This window comes from Salmo trutta, chromosome 2, assembly GCF_901001165.1.
Source record: "Salmo trutta chromosome 2, fSalTru1.1, whole genome shotgun sequence".
Classification (NCBI taxonomy): domain Eukaryota; kingdom Metazoa; phylum Chordata; class Actinopteri; order Salmoniformes; family Salmonidae; genus Salmo; species Salmo trutta.
In genome coordinates, this window is record NC_042958.1 from 32,218,502 (window position 1) to 32,235,107 (window position 16,606).

At 39.8% G+C, this 16,606-nt stretch overlaps 1 protein-coding gene across 2 annotated transcripts; it reads left to right on the plus strand.

Annotated features, from left to right (window-relative positions):
• The first annotated feature begins 431 nt into the window (after positions 1 to 431).
• Positions 432 to 16,560, plus strand: LOC115154087 (cytochrome b5). Of its 2 annotated transcripts, XM_029699968.1 has the most exons (5): positions 433 to 697; positions 11,746 to 11,874; positions 15,212 to 15,241; positions 15,512 to 15,534; positions 15,958 to 16,560. In XM_029699968.1, the coding sequence occupies exons 1-5, from the start codon at positions 563 to 565 to the stop codon at positions 16,037 to 16,039; spliced, it is 399 nt and encodes a 132-aa protein (XP_029555828.1). In that variant the 5' UTR covers positions 433 to 562; the 3' UTR covers positions 16,040 to 16,560. The 2 variants fall into 2 exon arrangements, with proteins under 2 accessions (XP_029555818.1, XP_029555828.1); XM_029699958.1 differs by lacking the exon at positions 15,512 to 15,534 and having other exon boundaries at positions 432 to 697.
• The last annotated feature ends 46 nt before the right edge of the window (positions 16,561 to 16,606 follow it).

The window sequence follows — 16,606 nt, forward strand, 5'->3', positions numbered from 1 at the left end:
GCTAAATGACGTAAATGTAAATTCAATCAATAGCATTTACTGTAGCCCATAAAACCTACAGTATACTGTTTTGTATGTATTTATTGTTTTACATTAGAATATAGAGTAGCCCAAAGAACAAATAGTTAGAGCTGCACGTCCCCCATTTCGTTATTTTTATATATATATTTTTTCCCTCATTTCGTTATTTGTTAGCATATTTTTGGGAATAATGCAATAGGCCTACACAATGCACAGGTAGAAAGGCATGCCTATCTGTTTTATTGCGTAAGAAATAGGTCCTCGAGATGAACTTTTATGAACTTTAGCCTGCTCATCATCATGAATGAGTTTTTCTCTTCAGGGACAGACTGACATGGATTACACCTATCAGAGAGCCTCCAAATGAAAAATAAATATAAAAATAACCAATCACCGCAATCATAGGCAAATCTAGGGGAGGTTCCTGATACGCACCAGGACCTACAATAAAACGCTGAACTCTGTTCCTACTTCGAATCGTTTGTTAGATTGTAACATTCTGGATTCACATTCATATTAGATATATTTATTGAAAAGATAAATGGAGGATAAAGGCGAGGACGGACACACTGTAAAATACTACCGACTGTCGGAAATCGAGGAACGGAATTCATTCAAGAGTACATGGATTATAATCAACCATAAAGTCTACGATGTCACCACATTTTTGGAGGAGGTGAGAAAATTGTGCTACACGAATGGTTCATGTTTTTGAACCTTTTATTTAAACTAGGTAAGTCAGTTAAGAACACATTCTTGTTTACAATGACGACCTACAGGGGAACTGCCTTGTTCAGAGGCAGAACGACAGATTTGTACCTTGTCAGCTCGGGGATTCGATCCAGCAAGTTTTCGGTTACTGTCCAAACGCTGTAACCACTAGGCTACCTGCCGCCCCCAATGTTAAAGCCCATCACATTTTACTTGATATATGCTTCTCCATAATAACCATAGGCAACAGGTCAGTATTTCTAAGTAATTATCCATGGCAACATTTCGTACTATTGTGTGCAAAGTCAATAAATACATTTATTATGTGAGGATAGGGAGACCGATGCACGAACTTTAGAGTAAAAATAAATAAAAAAAGTATCTTAAACGCTTGATTTGTTACCCGAACTATCAGCATGGCCTCAAGAACGACACAGTAAACATAATCAGTCAAATTAGTATGATAGCTTATGTTATGTTTGGTATGGTTACGTAAGGCAGAAGGTTACTTAACTAGAGTCGATTGACGCACCTGTGCATCACACGGTGATGTAACTTGTAATATTGAAAAGCACTCAGCACCCAAGAGTGACCATTTTATTGTAGTAGTGGCTGCAGTATAGAGATCTTCACGGATACACCAATACCAGATCCGGGACCTGATCGGGTCTGGGTCGAATCTGATATGATTGTCACGGTCTCGGGTATGTGTGATTTATTTTTTTTACTGACTTGTTCGGAAAGACCCATACAGATGTGAAGGTGACTGCTGCATTAGAGAGGAGAGAAATGGCATAATTTATGCTGCTGCTCTTTGATTTTCATGAATTGTGCGTGTCGCTTGTTGTAGAGTCGTAGAGCCTCCGTATAGGGCAGAAGTTAGGAGATATCGAATCAATGGAGGAAGATGGAATTCAAAGTTAAAGGAGAAGGATGACAATGACCAAGAGCCAACAACTCTTGGTCAAGTTGTTTGTGACTGTGTAGGACAATGAAGTGCATGCAGCCTCAATTAGCCTAGCTAGCTAGCTTAACTAGCTTCTCCTGGTTTGATACAGTCAAGACAGGTACTACATAATCATATTGGATGATAAATTACATAGCTATTATTCTACAATAGTGCAAGTAAGCTTGGTTGGTTGCTGTCTCTCTCCTTGTTCCTGTGTCACTCACACACATTCACAGTAGCCTACACAGACAGCACGGCACCTGCTACCTTCTCTCCCTCGTGCTTTATCAGCTCTGGTTAATAAAGTAGCTTAAAATGTGACTTTTCTGCTTCTCTCACTTGTACCGAGTCTGGACCCAGCCAAGTCTATACGGAACGAGTGTAGTTGTCCTTGGGTCTGTTCGGAACGGGTCTCTATCTTTTAAACATTTATTTATGGATATCGGTTCAGATGGGAAAGCCCTAGGTCCAACTTTTTGGACCCGTGAAGGCCTCTAGGCTGCAGTTTAAACCCCTCTTTCCACATCCTTTTTTCTACACGTGAGAGGATCTGGGCAAGAAAGTTGTCAAGAAATTGTCTAAAACCCGACCCATATGAACTACAAACTAATATGTCACCAATATCGAAAGGTCAGACTCCCATGAATACAAAGGTGTCGGTTGTTCTGCTACAATACACACAAGCTTCAGGGGAGTCATCTGAAGTTAACCCAGTAGCAGGCTGTAAAAAAAATATATATATATATATATATATGCATGGTGGGTAAAATGTGCCAAAGTAACTTGACCAAACATTGATATAAAAATAAAAAATCCTACGTCTTCTTATATCTCTCAGATCTAGGACAGACACAAAACTTTCTGTTTTGCCATTTATATAAATGTTATTCGATGTGTTTCGATGGGCTATAGCAGTAAAGGCCAAATTCAATGTTTCATTAAAAAAAATGTAGATACCTAAGATTCTAAATCAAGTGGCGAAGTTATACATTTTATGACCATCTTAAAACAACTCCATGATCTAAGGGTTTAGACTTACAGGGCTTACGCCAAAAACAAAAGGAGAGTTTAGTCGGGAAGGATAGGTTAGCATATAACGTGATTGTCTAGCAACCAAAAGTTTGCGTGTTTCAAATCACATCATGAAATATTTATGCTAGGCTAATTAGCAACTTTGCAACTACTACTTTTTAGCTACTTTGCAACTACTTAGCATGTTAGCTAACCCTTACCTTAACCCACAACCTTCAATTTATCCCCAAACCCCTAGCCTAGTTAACGTTAACCACCTAACAAATTGTACTTTGTAACATATTTAACGTCTGGCAAATTTGTAACATATTGTACGATTTGCAATTCGTATCATCTGAATTGTAATTTGTAACATATATCATATCATCGCCTTCCCTGTAGCTCAGTTGGTAGAGCATGGTGTTTGCAACGCCAGGGTTGTGGGTTCGATTCCCACGGGGGGCCAGCACAGAAAAAAATGTATGCATTCACTACTGTAAGTCGCTCTGGATAAGAGCGTCTGCTAAATGACTAAAATGTAAATATGAAATGGATGATGGACATTCACAAATGTATCTATACCAAATGTAACATACCGGATCATACTAATCTTAGTGTCACAGATTTACATTTACTATGTTATGTCTACCCCTGGGTCCAGGTTGGTACTGTAGTGATGGGGGGGAATTATGCAGATGCATATCGGATATTATTTTTGACAATGTATCGTTTTGAGAATATTGCAATATTATTTTTGCGCTAGTTGCATCAAAACTCCAGTATTTTTTCATTCGTAGCTTGTTCTCCATCTTCTTTTTAAATAAGGAGCCATTTTGTTGTCAGTGCTTATATTTCCATGACTGATAACTTGTTTTCTCTTGGCCCTCTGCAGCAGACATATGGTGAGCAATATGTTTGGAACATCGAATCACAATAAAATCCCAGTATCTAATCACAATAAATGTCGAATTGCAATTAGAGATGGGCATTTGAACTTTTGTGACTGTTTGAGTACTCACATGATTTTATTTTTTGAGTAATTGGCCCGCACTGGAAAGAAATATGTGAGCATTTATCAATATGCCAACCGTGCGCAACAATGGCTTATTTATCATAACCATTACAGATAAAGAATCCTGAATGCTAAATTGCCTCTTATGTGACCTGTTTCAGGTACTAGGTGTATGTCGCAAGTCAAAATCTTCACAGAAGAGCCATTTGAATGTTTTATTATTTCCATCAATGATTTTTTTGTTGCAGAAATGCCTTCTGGAACATGTGAACTTTCATGGCCATTAATAACAAACTTGCATGTCATCTGTAAATACGAATCAAATTGTTACATTTCAAGCCTTGTTGGTAAACCATAGAAAAAGTAAGCAAACTTCCCACTAACCATGTTTGGCTGAGATAATGCCGAGAGAGATGTTCGGATTGGTCTGCCAAATAAAAGGCTTCTGTCTGTTTGATTTCAGTCTGTCGAACGCAGCTTTTTAAAAATGTAGCTGCATAAGTGTTGCTCTCCACTTTCTGGAGGATCGAGTTTTGAAACCAGTGGAATTAGAGTATGATAGCTAAGGAGATGGAGAAAACACCTGTTTCCGGATTACATCTTCAAACTAAGGGCATTTGCGGCATGGATCCGTAACTGGGAGACGCATCAATCATGCATGATGATGTATACGGGTAAGATGGTCTAGCTAGCCCCATTTTCAGATATTACACTAATTTTGACAGTGGTTTCATTTCAAGCTTAAGTGTACTGTTAGCTAGCTAGCTAATGTTAGCTGGCTGGCTCCCTAGCTAACGCTATGTGTATAACGCTATTATTCATTGTTGTTTAACTAGCTAACATTAGCTGGCTGGCTCGTGATGTGTGTGAAAAATGTTTACCTGGCTAGGTTAATTGTTAACCTAGCTAGCTACATATCTCTAGCTAACGTGTACTAACTTCTTCCCTGTGGCTCAGTTGGTAGAGCATGGTGTTTGCAACGCCAGCATGGTGTGTGCAACGCCAGGGTTGTGGGTTCGATTCCCACGGGGGGGCCAGTACAAAAAAAAATGCATGAAATTAAATGTATGTATTCACTACTGTAAGTCGCTCTGGATAAGAGTGTCTGCTAAATGACTAAAAATGTTTACAAAAAATGTACTGTTAGCTGCCTGGCTCCCTAGCTAAATTTAGCTAATGTTGTGGCGTGTGTGTGTGTGTGTGTGTGTGTGATATTACATGGTGTTTACATAGCTAGGTTCATTGTTTACCTAGCTAGTTACATGTATTAAGCTAAAGTGTACTGTTAGCTAGCTAACATTAGCTGGCTGGCTCCCTAGCTAACATTGCATGTATGGTGTTATTATTCATATCCCCGATCCATTAGCTTTGCTAGTTAGAGCCTAATGTTAGCTAGCTAACATTTGAAATTGGTTGGTCAGCTCACAGCAGATTTATGCAGGGTAGCAATGGCATGATTTGGCACTGTTCATTGTTGTTTAACTAGCACATGTCAGCTAACGAGCCAGCCACCTAACGTGTGTGTGTGTGTGTGATTTTACATGTTGTTTACCTAGCTAGGTTCGTTGTTTACCTAGCTAGGTTTGTTGTTTACCTAGGTAGCTAGCTACATGTCTTAAGCTAAAGTTTACAACAGCTGTTGAATATGGCCGGGGTCAGTAAACGTCAGCAAAAAAAACATAATGAAATTGTTGCCAGCAGAGCTGGTTAGGCTGTTTTCATGTTAAACAGAGGTAAACAAATCATCGCCCAGAGCGTAAAGGGTGCGCTCTGAACGCGCAGAGAATGAAACGAGATGGGTGGGGCTAAAGCTTAAGAGGGTGTGAACAATGTTGAATGTGTGCAGACAAAGAAGAGCGCTCTCACCGAAACACAAATGCCATTTTCTCAAAAGTGAGTTTACAAGTTCATCAACTTTCAAAGCAGAGTTACTTTCCCATTGTTCCTCAAATGCAGTGTATGATATACCATTTTGTAGCTCTGAGTCTCTACTTTTATTTTGCTACATAAGACTGAATCCAGGTGGCGGGTCATTTAAGATTAATTTATTGAAATGAGATGTGTGTGTATATATATATATATATATTATGGAAGACTATCTTTAAAAAGGTAGTAACCTCAGCAGTGTGACACTTGCTTGTAGAAGCCTATGGCTGTGCAATGGCATAACCTTGTTTTGTTAATTTAGCAGACAACTCTTATTTCCCATCCTTATCACAGTCAAGACACACACACATTTTATAGTAAACAACATGCTGTAATATAACAGAATAGTGCAAAGTGACGCGCAGCTCGCGTCTATGTTATTCTGAGGGCTAATTTGAAAGTGGCTCAATTTGTCGATTTTGAAATACATTTTTCAGAGTTACAAACCAAAATCTCATATTTTCGATAACCAGACATTTGAATTTATTCTGCCTGTTATTTTGGAATTTAAAAAATGTATTAACAATTCCACATTGAACACTGCATGGGGATGAATTATGGCCAAGACATCTGTTTGGTGAGTAGGCCTAGGCTTAAAGAAGTATTTTCAGTGTGGAACCGGTTCTATGTTTACACAATTGAGTGAGCCACAGCGGGGAAATTGAATTTATGGAGCAGAACTGTGTGATGCTTGGCTTGGTTTCTTTTTAGTTGTGTCCTGCAATGCACATGTATAAATGGAACGATAGAGTTAAAGCAAATTAACGTTGTCTCCAAGACAACATTTTGACCAAATCGTTTTTGAAAAATATATAATCTCTGGTTAATGATCGAGTTTTGACGTCAGTTCAATTGTTCATGCCCATCCCCAATAGCAATACATATCATATCGGCGCCTAAGTATCATGATAACATCGTATTGTGAGATCCCTGGCAATTCCCATCCCTAATAGTGAGTGATCATAACCATCATCAGTCGTTTTCTCTCCTGGGTTTCTTTTCACTTTGGATAGGCCTAGTTTATTATTATTACAATGTAGCCTATGGACAATAAGATAAAGGCAGATAAAATAGTATCAAAATTAGACAAGTAAAGCAGTCGGCAAGCTATCTGATCCGTCCTTTCAAAGACTGGGTTCAATCAAGGACACTGAATATCCCCAACAGCTGCCAAGTCACAATTCCCATCTGAGTTCACACATTGTCCTGGTTACAGATTAAATTTGTCTTTGGATCAGATAGTACAGGGTAAGTAGCTCAGAGGTGAGGAAGGAAGACCATTAGCCAGAAGGTCCTGGTTAAAGTCCTGGTTTGGGTGATGAAGAGTGGGAACTGAACTGACAATTGTAAGGTTTCTGATTTCAGACCATATCCACTACTGTTTTACCCTTGAGCAAGAAATGTAACCCTTAACTTCTCCAGGGCTTCTCCAGAGCTACTCTGTTGCTGACCCTGGGTTCCCCCAAAATATAGTGTGTGTGTGTATTTGTTTCTGGGGATTGGAAGCAAAGTAGTGCAGAGCAAAGTACTATTCTACATTGTTCAATTTGAGTAGGGTAAATAATAGCATTCAGTTGGGTTTTCACGAGGCTACCTTACACGAGTTTATAGGGAAATTTGGGGATTTCATATTTAGGCCAATAACACTTAATAGGTCATGCATGTCAATTCTTACTGTTCCATTGGTTTCAACCTGTTGTGTACAGTCTCCAAATATAGGTGTGTGTTCAAGACTTTTTCACAGGTTTCTATAATGTTATACAAAAAATGCTATACTTATGTGTCCTGAATAACGTGTGTAACTAGCAGAATACTAAAATTACAGATTTACCTAATGTTGTGGACACCCTAGTCCAGTGGTTCCCAAACTGTGCCCCCCCCCCCAAAAAAAACTAGTTTTAAGGAACTCAGTCTGGCTTTCAACTTACTCTTGAAAGTTGCATTAGTAGAGTGCACAAGGTGCCGTTTGGGCTGTGGCAGTCATGAAATATTGTCAAGCAAATAACTGCCAGTCTCACAGTAATTTACCATTAATTAACAAACACATTCTCCTGGCTTCCACACAGAGCCTACAAGCCACTGATGCAAACCTTTGGTACATCTTCATTTTAAAAAGTCAAATAAATTAATTTAATATAGCCTACACATCACAATAAATCCATTATTTTAGAAGGGTCTAAAGAAAATAGTCTATTTCAGAAGAACAGAATAGCATACTTTGAGTTGTCCTTATGTTAGGCCCTGATATGGCTTTGCCATATGGCTGTGGGCTACACTAGTTCATTAAGCAGACAAGATTTGCTTAGAATTCCGTGGCATTATTTGTAGTAGTATGTAGAATACAATTGAACATGGCTGAATAAAATAGAAAGGATATTTCCTCCAAACGATTTCCAAGGAAGTGCGCACATACGGCTATTCTGTGTTGAGCAGTTAACTTTTTATGGATAAGGGGCAGTATTTTCACGGCCGGATAAAAAACGTACCCGATTTAATCTGATTATTACTCCTGCCCAGAAACTAGAATATGCATATAATTATTAGCTTTGGATAGAAAACACTCCAAAGTTTCTAAAACTGTTTGAATGGTGTCTGTGAGTATAACAGAAGTCATTTGGCAGGCCAAAACCTGAGAAGATTCCAAACAGGAGGCGCCCTCTCTGACCATTTCTTGGCCTTCTTGATCATCTCTATCCAAAACAGGGGATCTCTGCTGTAACGTGACATTTTCTAACGCTCCCATAGGCTCTCAGAAGGTGGCAGAACGTTGAATGATGACTTTGCAGGCCATGGCTGAAAAACAGTAGCGCGTTTGGATAGTGGCCGATCTGAGAACAATGAGACTGGGGCGCACGAGCCGACTCCATGTTTTCATTTTCAGTCTTTTTCATTTTCAGTCTTTGAACGAAAACAACGACTCCCGGTCGGAATATTATCTATTTTTTTACGAGAAAAATCGCATAAAAATTGATTTTAAACAGCGTTTGACATGCTTCGAAGTACGGTAATGGAATATTTAGAATTTTTTTGTCACGAAACGCGCCGGGCGCGTCACCCTTCGTTACCCTTTGGATAGTGTCTTGAACGCAGGAACAAAACGCCGCAATTTGGATATAACTATGGATTATTTGGAACCAAACCAACATTTGTTATTGAAGAAGAAGGCCTGGGAGTGCATTCTGACGAAGAACAGCAAAGGTAATCCAATTTTTCTTATAGTAAATCTTAGTTTGGTGAGTGACACACTTGGTGGGTGTCAAAATAGCTAGCCTGTGATGCCGGGCTATCTACTCAGAATATTGCAAAATGTGCTTTCACCGAAAAGCTATTTTAAAATCTGACCGATTGCATAAAGGAGTTCTGTATTTATAATTCTTAAAATAATTAGTTTTTTGTGAACGTTTATCGTGAGTAATTTAGTAAATTCACCGGAAGTGTTCGGTGGGAATGCTTGTTCTGAACGTCACATGCTAATGTAAAAAGCTGGTTTTTGATATAAATATGAACTTGATTGAACAAAACATGCATGTATTGTATAACATAATGTCCTAGGAGTGTCATCTGATGAAGATCATCAAAGGTTAGTGCTGCATTTAGCAGTGGTTTTGTTATTTGTGACATTATATGCTAGCTTGAAAAATGGGTGTCTGATTATTTCTGGCTGGGTACTCTGCTGACATAATCTAATGTTTTGCTTTCACTGTAAAGCCTTTTTGAAATCGGACAGTGTGGTTAGATAAAGGAGAGTCTTGTCTTTAAAATGGTGTAAAATAGTCATATGTTTGAAAAATTGAAGTTTTCGGATTTTCGAGGACTTTGTATTTCGCGCCACGCCCATCATTGGATATTGGAGCAGGTGTTCCGCTAGTGGAACGTCTAGATGTAAGAGGTTTTTAACAAAGAAACAGCTCCTCCTATATGCTTAATTTAGTTGTGATACAAATGTTGGGCTATATGTATACATTTTTAATACATTCTAAGGCTGCATGATTAGACTAATGATTTGAAAAAAGTTGCATGAAAGGCATGCGCTCTGTTTTGTTTCTTGTGCAGGCTGCACACACTTCATCAGTCTCTCATTCACAATTTTGACAAGCATTTGATAATATTCTCACCAGGCCTTGAATTTCCCAGCGGCATCCCCCTTGTGTGGCCATAATGCCCCCGAAAAATGCCTTTTGTGGTCGTTGTGCCCTTGGGCTGAATATAATAATAATAATTCTCTTCTCCCGGCTGCCGCGCTCCGAAGAACCTCACTCAATTGCTTTCTCAGATTTCTCAATTTGTATTAGCCAATGCCCGTCACTTGATGGGGTCCTTTTTACAGGCATATCAGCTAAGTAGGCTACAAGTGAAGACCGACACATCGTGGACGCAACTGCACGCGCCCCTCTAATCGAAGATGTTAGAAGAACTGTCCACATTTGGCCTACTTTTTTTCGTCAGCCAACAAGATGAGTAGGCCTAACAAACAGCAAAACCACTAGCCTATGTCAATCTACTATTCCCCATAGTCCAAAACTTGACCTATTCTATTGGTGAGTAAATATTCCAAACATACACTGGGACAGTTGTTGGATGCTATAGATCCCAAATGAATACAACCACTCATCAAAAAACCTTTTTTAAAAGCAATGAGCCTGATGCAACAGATCAGAACGTTTAGCTAAAATATTGATAATCTATTAGGCTATTTCTTCACATTATAAGCTCAGCAATGCACACATCGCATTAAGCTATAAGTGTCACTGTTCTGAAAAGTGACCACAAATGTGATTCATGTATTTAATGCTCTATTATAAAGGTGCATTTTTATTGTGCAAATTATCTTCCCCAAACTTTAAACTCACGCGCCGCCTATATATACCAGTTAGACTCTACACTGGTTGTATGTTATTTGGCCATTTTAGTTGTGATACAAAACATATAGGCCTATGGGCTAGGCTACATGAGGTGTGCATCAGGCTAATATTGTCACCCATCAGACAATTTTTATTTAATGTTGTCTTAACATGTACTAAATAATGTGGGAAATTAGTTTTGATTTGGTTCATTTTCATGCCAGCCAGGTAGGCTATACTCCTGTTGTAAGTTGATGCATTGTGCTTAATATTAGGGAAGTTGATAACAAATATAGTAGGCCTCGCCTATAGAAAGCTGATGGGATCCTCTTTTTAATAGAGGCCATCAAAATTCTGTTCTCACACAGTTGCATGGCCTATAGAAAAGTTGTGCAACATGGCCTCTCATGAAGTGTTTGGTTTGATTTTTCGAATACATTTGCATTGATATCAGAGTGATTAGAGGGACAATGGAGTGCCAAGTACCAGGCTGTCAGCAAGTTTGGTACTAATGACCATCAGCAGCATCAGAGCTTGGAGAAGCCTCGTTACCGTGACTAAACGGTCACCTGGAATTTGACTGCGGTCATGACTCGTGACTGGCGATAATACGGTCACCGTAACAGCCTTGGGGGCAATTTTTAAATTGGGTAGTGCATCAGTTTTCCTCTTGTCATGTCAGTCATTGCATACCTTAGCTATTTATAAATTCTCATAAATGTTCAGAGTCATGGGCTAGTTGTAGTCAGTCAAATATCACATGAATACACATTGGACATGGCAAAATGTATAGAATTGCAAGAACATTTGCTTTAACATTTTCTCTGTACCCCATGACAAAATGTGTAGAACTACAGGAAATACGTGAAACCTTTTTTCTCTGCCAACAAGAGGGGTGTGAACAGTGCTTGTGCCCATAGAAGTTCATGTGGCGCAGGCATGAAATCTTCCCCAATGCTGGAAGGGGGGGGCTTGAGTGAAAAAGTTTGCGAATCCCTGCCCTAGTCTGAACACAGAACCACTGATGTGGTTTTGTCTATATAGCTACAGCTTAGCATCAAGGTTTAGTGCAAAACAATGGGAATGGACACCTAGAATGCGTTTTAATAACCCACCCAAAAAGATATAGATGTACTATTGTAAAGTGGTTGTTCCACTGGGTATCATAAGGTGAATGCACCAATTTGTAAGTCGCTCTGGATAAGAGCGTCTGCTAAATGACATAAATGTAAATAAATTGCATAAAAACAACGATTCTGACATGTATATTACAGCACCCAGGTGGAGAGGAGGTCTTAAGAGAGCAGGCCGGCGGCGATGCCACAGAGAGCTTTGAAGATGTCGGACACTCATCAGATGCCAGGGAGATGGCTGCCAACATGGTCATTGGAGAACTGCATCCAGTAAGCACTCCTTCCGTACCTTACACCTGTTTTAAAAAAATATATATTATAGGCTTTAAGAAAACTTTTGCCTCTGGGGGTGCTCTTGAGCCAAAAGGGGTCCGTCCCATAAATCATCAGAAATTACCTCATTGGACAGAAAGGGGTATACACAGTGATGTTGTAGTAGTAAAGAAAATAGGTGGGTAAGCGCTAATCCGTTCCCGGTGAGTAAAGTAACGCTCCCTAAACTTTTTCAATGCATTTTTACACTAAAGGTCGGTAAACGCGAGCAAAATAAAAATTGTGCGTAGCTTGTGTTTTACATACATTTACCCTCCACTACACCACTGAGTACACCTTTCCATACCCATGAGCAAAAGGAAACATTGTTTGCCTGAAAGATTTGTGGTTTCATCAAATTGTCATGAGATAAAGAAAATAAATTGTAATATTATACAATTTATGAACCATACAGCCAATATTCCACCCAACATTTGATGTAAGCCATCGATAATACACTCAATGGATAGTTTACATGGTCGTGGCTTGCTATATAAAGCAGGCAGACCTGCATCGAGGCATTCAGTTGGTGTTCGATTTAACGTTAGAATGAGCAAAACGAGTGATCTCAGCAACTTTGAGTGTGGTATGATCGTTGGTTCCAGGCGGGCCGGATCCAGTATCTCAGAAACGGCTGCCCTCCTGGACTTTTCATGCACCATTCTAGGGTTTACTGAGAATAGTGTGACAAACAAAAAAACATCCAGTCCTGTGAGCAAAAACAAGACATTTACGTCAAGAGAGGTCGAAGAATGGCAAGAATCGTGAACTCTAACAGGCAGGCGCGGAACGGCATCTCGGAACGCACAACTTGCCAGTCCTTGTCACGGATGGGCTATTGCAGCAGACAATCACACTGGGTTTCACTCCTATCGGCTAAAGACAAGAAAAAAGCGTCTCCAGTGGGCACGCAATCACCAACACTGGACAATAGAGGAGTGGGAAAAACATTGAGATGGAATGGGCTGGTCGCAGCGTGAATGTACCGCTGTCCGATCTGCAGCAACTGCATGATGCCATTGCGTCAGCGTGGACCAACATTTCCAACAACTTGTAGAATCCATGCCCTGAACAATTCAGGCTGTTCTGTAGGGAAAAGGGGTCCAAACCAGTACTGGATGGGTGTACCTAATAAACTGGCCAATGGTTTTACTATTTACAGGTATGTGATTGGGTAAAATGAAAATGTTTGTTTTATTCTATAAACTACTAACATTTCTCCCAAATCCCCCAAATATTGTCATTTGGAGCATTTATTTGCAGAAAATGACAACTGGTCAAAATAACAAAAAATATCTTGAATAATGCAAAGAAAATAAGTTCATATTCATTTTTAAAACATTGGTATTGTGTTGTTGTTTAACTCAGGAAGAGTTCAGAAATCAATATTTGGTGGAATAACCCTGATTTTCAATCACCGCTTTCATGCGTCTTGGCATCCCCTCCACCAGTCTTTCACATTGATGTTGTGTGACTTTATGCCACTCCTGGCGCACATTTAAAGCAGCTCGGCTTTGTTTGATGGCTTGTGACAATCCATCTTCCTCTTGATCACATTCCAGAGGTTTTCAATGGGGTTCAGGTCTGGAGATTGGGTTGGCCATGACAGTCTTGATCTGGTGGTCCTCCATCCACACCTTGATTGACCTGACTGTGTGGCATGGAGCATTGTCCTGCTGGAAAAACCAATCCTCAGAGTTGGGGAACATTGTCAGAGCAGAAGGAAGCAAGTTTTCTTCCAGGACAACCTTGTACATGGCTTGATTCATGCGTCCTTCACAAAGACAAGTCTGCCCGATTCCAGCCTTGCTGAAGCACCCCCAGATCATTACCGACCCTCCACCAAATGTCATAGTGGGTGTGAGACCTGGAGAGGTCTACAAGACAGTGTCTCGCACCAGCTGTGAAATTTGGTGGAGGATCGGCGATGATCTGGGCGTGCTTCAGCAAGGCTGGAATCGGGCAGATCTTTTCAGTCTCCTGAGGGGTAATAGGTTTTGTCGCGCCCTCTTCATGACTGTCTTGGTGTGCTTGGACCATGTCAGTTTGTTGGTGATGTGGACGCCAAGGAACTTGAAGCTCTCAACCTGCTCCGCAACAACCCCGTCGATGAGAATGGGGGCATGCCCAGTCCTCTATTCAACTGGTAGTGTTTGTTGTAATTAATCCCAGAGAAACAAGTAATTTATAGGTTGTATTTTGTTTCAGAGTTAGCAGGGCAAGCAGGCACAATTCATCCCTCTTTGGAAGCGTGGATTTGTTAGAATACAGATAAAAACAAAACACCCAGACAACCATTAAGTTACTATTAGACAGCAGGTGCACAGGCCCTTGCACAATACCAGCTCACAGTCTCACGTCAGAATTAGTCACTCATTTATTTTTATCAAACATCAATTTTCAAAGTGTTTTTAAGGTTAAATTTAGGCATTAACGCCAAATGTAAGGTTTGGGATAGGCTTAAAACAAAAATGTCAAACAACTTTCTATTGCTGGATACGCATATATATGCAACTTTTGGAATCAGAGGCAGATTCTTACACCCCTCTGCCATCAACGTCCTCAACGAACTCGCAAAATCGAAACCTACTGGAAGGTAAGTGTTACCCCTAGTGGCCGGTTTACACATAATATCCCAATGTCCTCAGACATGGATGAACGTTGAATACTGACTTGTATCACGGGTGACCTGGTTGGTCTTCCTGTGACCTATTGGGTGTGAGGTGCTGCTCAAGACAAGTCTGGCACTGTGAGCGGAGTAGATTGGCTGAACACAACAGTGTAGGGTATTGAGATTGTGTTTTCCGCCCTGTTGTCTTCATTGAATGACATTGGCTACCCTTTTATTCTCTGTCATCTTGATTGAATGCAGATGACCATGATATTATGTAGGAAGTTTCAGTGGTCCCATAGTTCTGCTAAAACAGACACCTCTGAGTGTGAAATGTTAGATTTCACAGCATAACATGTGTAGACTACATCATGGTAATGGTAGGCGAGAACTCTTAATTTACATTAGATATATTTGTTGATTAATTAATCACTCTGGTTTCAGTTGGCTGATGTGGCACTTAATTGCAAAAAATTCTGTCTAGTTTGTTTCGGTAGACTACTTTGCTGCCGAGGATAGAAATAATTTACTTCTCAGCCTTCTTACACATCTAGTGTAATCTAAAGGGGAAGGAATGCCTGGTCCTATATTTGTTGAATACCTGCCAACTCTCATAGCATAATAAACAACCTTTCTCTTTTGCTCCCACTCTCCCCCTCCTATCTCCCTCACTATCTCGTGTAGGATGACCGGCTGAAGATTGACAAACCTTCAGTAAGTAAAACAAATTCATGTGCATATCAGGCAACTGTATCTCAAATGTGACAATTTACGCTACTCATATTCCAGCACACATAGTAAGGTGTTAGGTTTCGACGGCAAGCTGCCTTAAGAGTTATTTTGAAAACATCTGTAGTTTACATGTACAGCACATATGAAACATTTACAATGTATCATAAAGATAGGCCTACTCAAAGATACTGAGACATACATGTAAATATTTGTGGAGGCCTCAGACTTAAAAAAAAAAAAAAATTCTTGCAGGAACCACTCAAGGAAACCTCTAGGTATGTAGGCACCCCTGATGCTTTTTTTCAGTTTCTTGGTTTTAAATAAATTACAATTAATCTTGCAAGTTTGCATCTGCATGAGTAATGGATGCTTCAGATGCTTGTTTATGTAAGCAAATGTGCTCCCTCATGTTTGTTTAGAAATCTATGCCCTCTGCTCCAGCTTCTCCAACCGTGTGTGTGTGTGTGTGTGTGTGTGTGTGTGTGTGTGTGCCAGAGGGGTTGTGTAATAGCAGATGACAAATTACCGTCTGGATTAGTAAAGTATATCTTATATTTGTTGCAGTGATCTAATGAGGAACCAACATTGCTTTTCTATGACATTTGCGTTTTATCACCTTTGTACCCTTTCAGCTGACTGTTTTACTGATGTTTTACTGATGTATTGTATCTGAGCTCTTGTTCCTGACTCCTCAACAGATGGTGGACAAACTGGTTGATCACCGGTTTGGCTGCAGCTGTCGTCACGGTGATGTACCAAATGTACATGTCGGAGAAGTAACTGCGCCATCCGTTCGTCACCTTTGCAAATCAAATGTCAATCAATTTAACTGGCTTCAGAATGACAGCTACAGAGCCTGCGTTTGATCCCTGAGAAACCATTGCTGCCTTTTGGGATTTGTACAGCTCATATGCAGTACTACAGTACACAGGATTGATTTAATGTTTTTCATCCAATCGCTCGGCATCATGTCAATGAAGGCATATCATTTTGTTATTGTGTTAACCTTCATTTTACTCTCCTGATTTACATATTGATATATATATATATATATACATATATACATACACACACACACACACACACACACACACACACACACACACACACACACACAGTCGTGAAAAAGTAAGTACACCTCCTGGAATTATTATTTTTTTTTTTTTTACATATTTGGGCAGATGGATATGTAACACTATCCACTAACACTTTAACACTATTGACAGATAAAGGTAACTTAATTTAACCAATGACACTGAAAGATTACTTTAATCATTTATTCTTAAAAAAATGTACAAAAATGCAATTCCAGTGCAGAAAAAATAAGTACACCCCTAGCTTCAATAG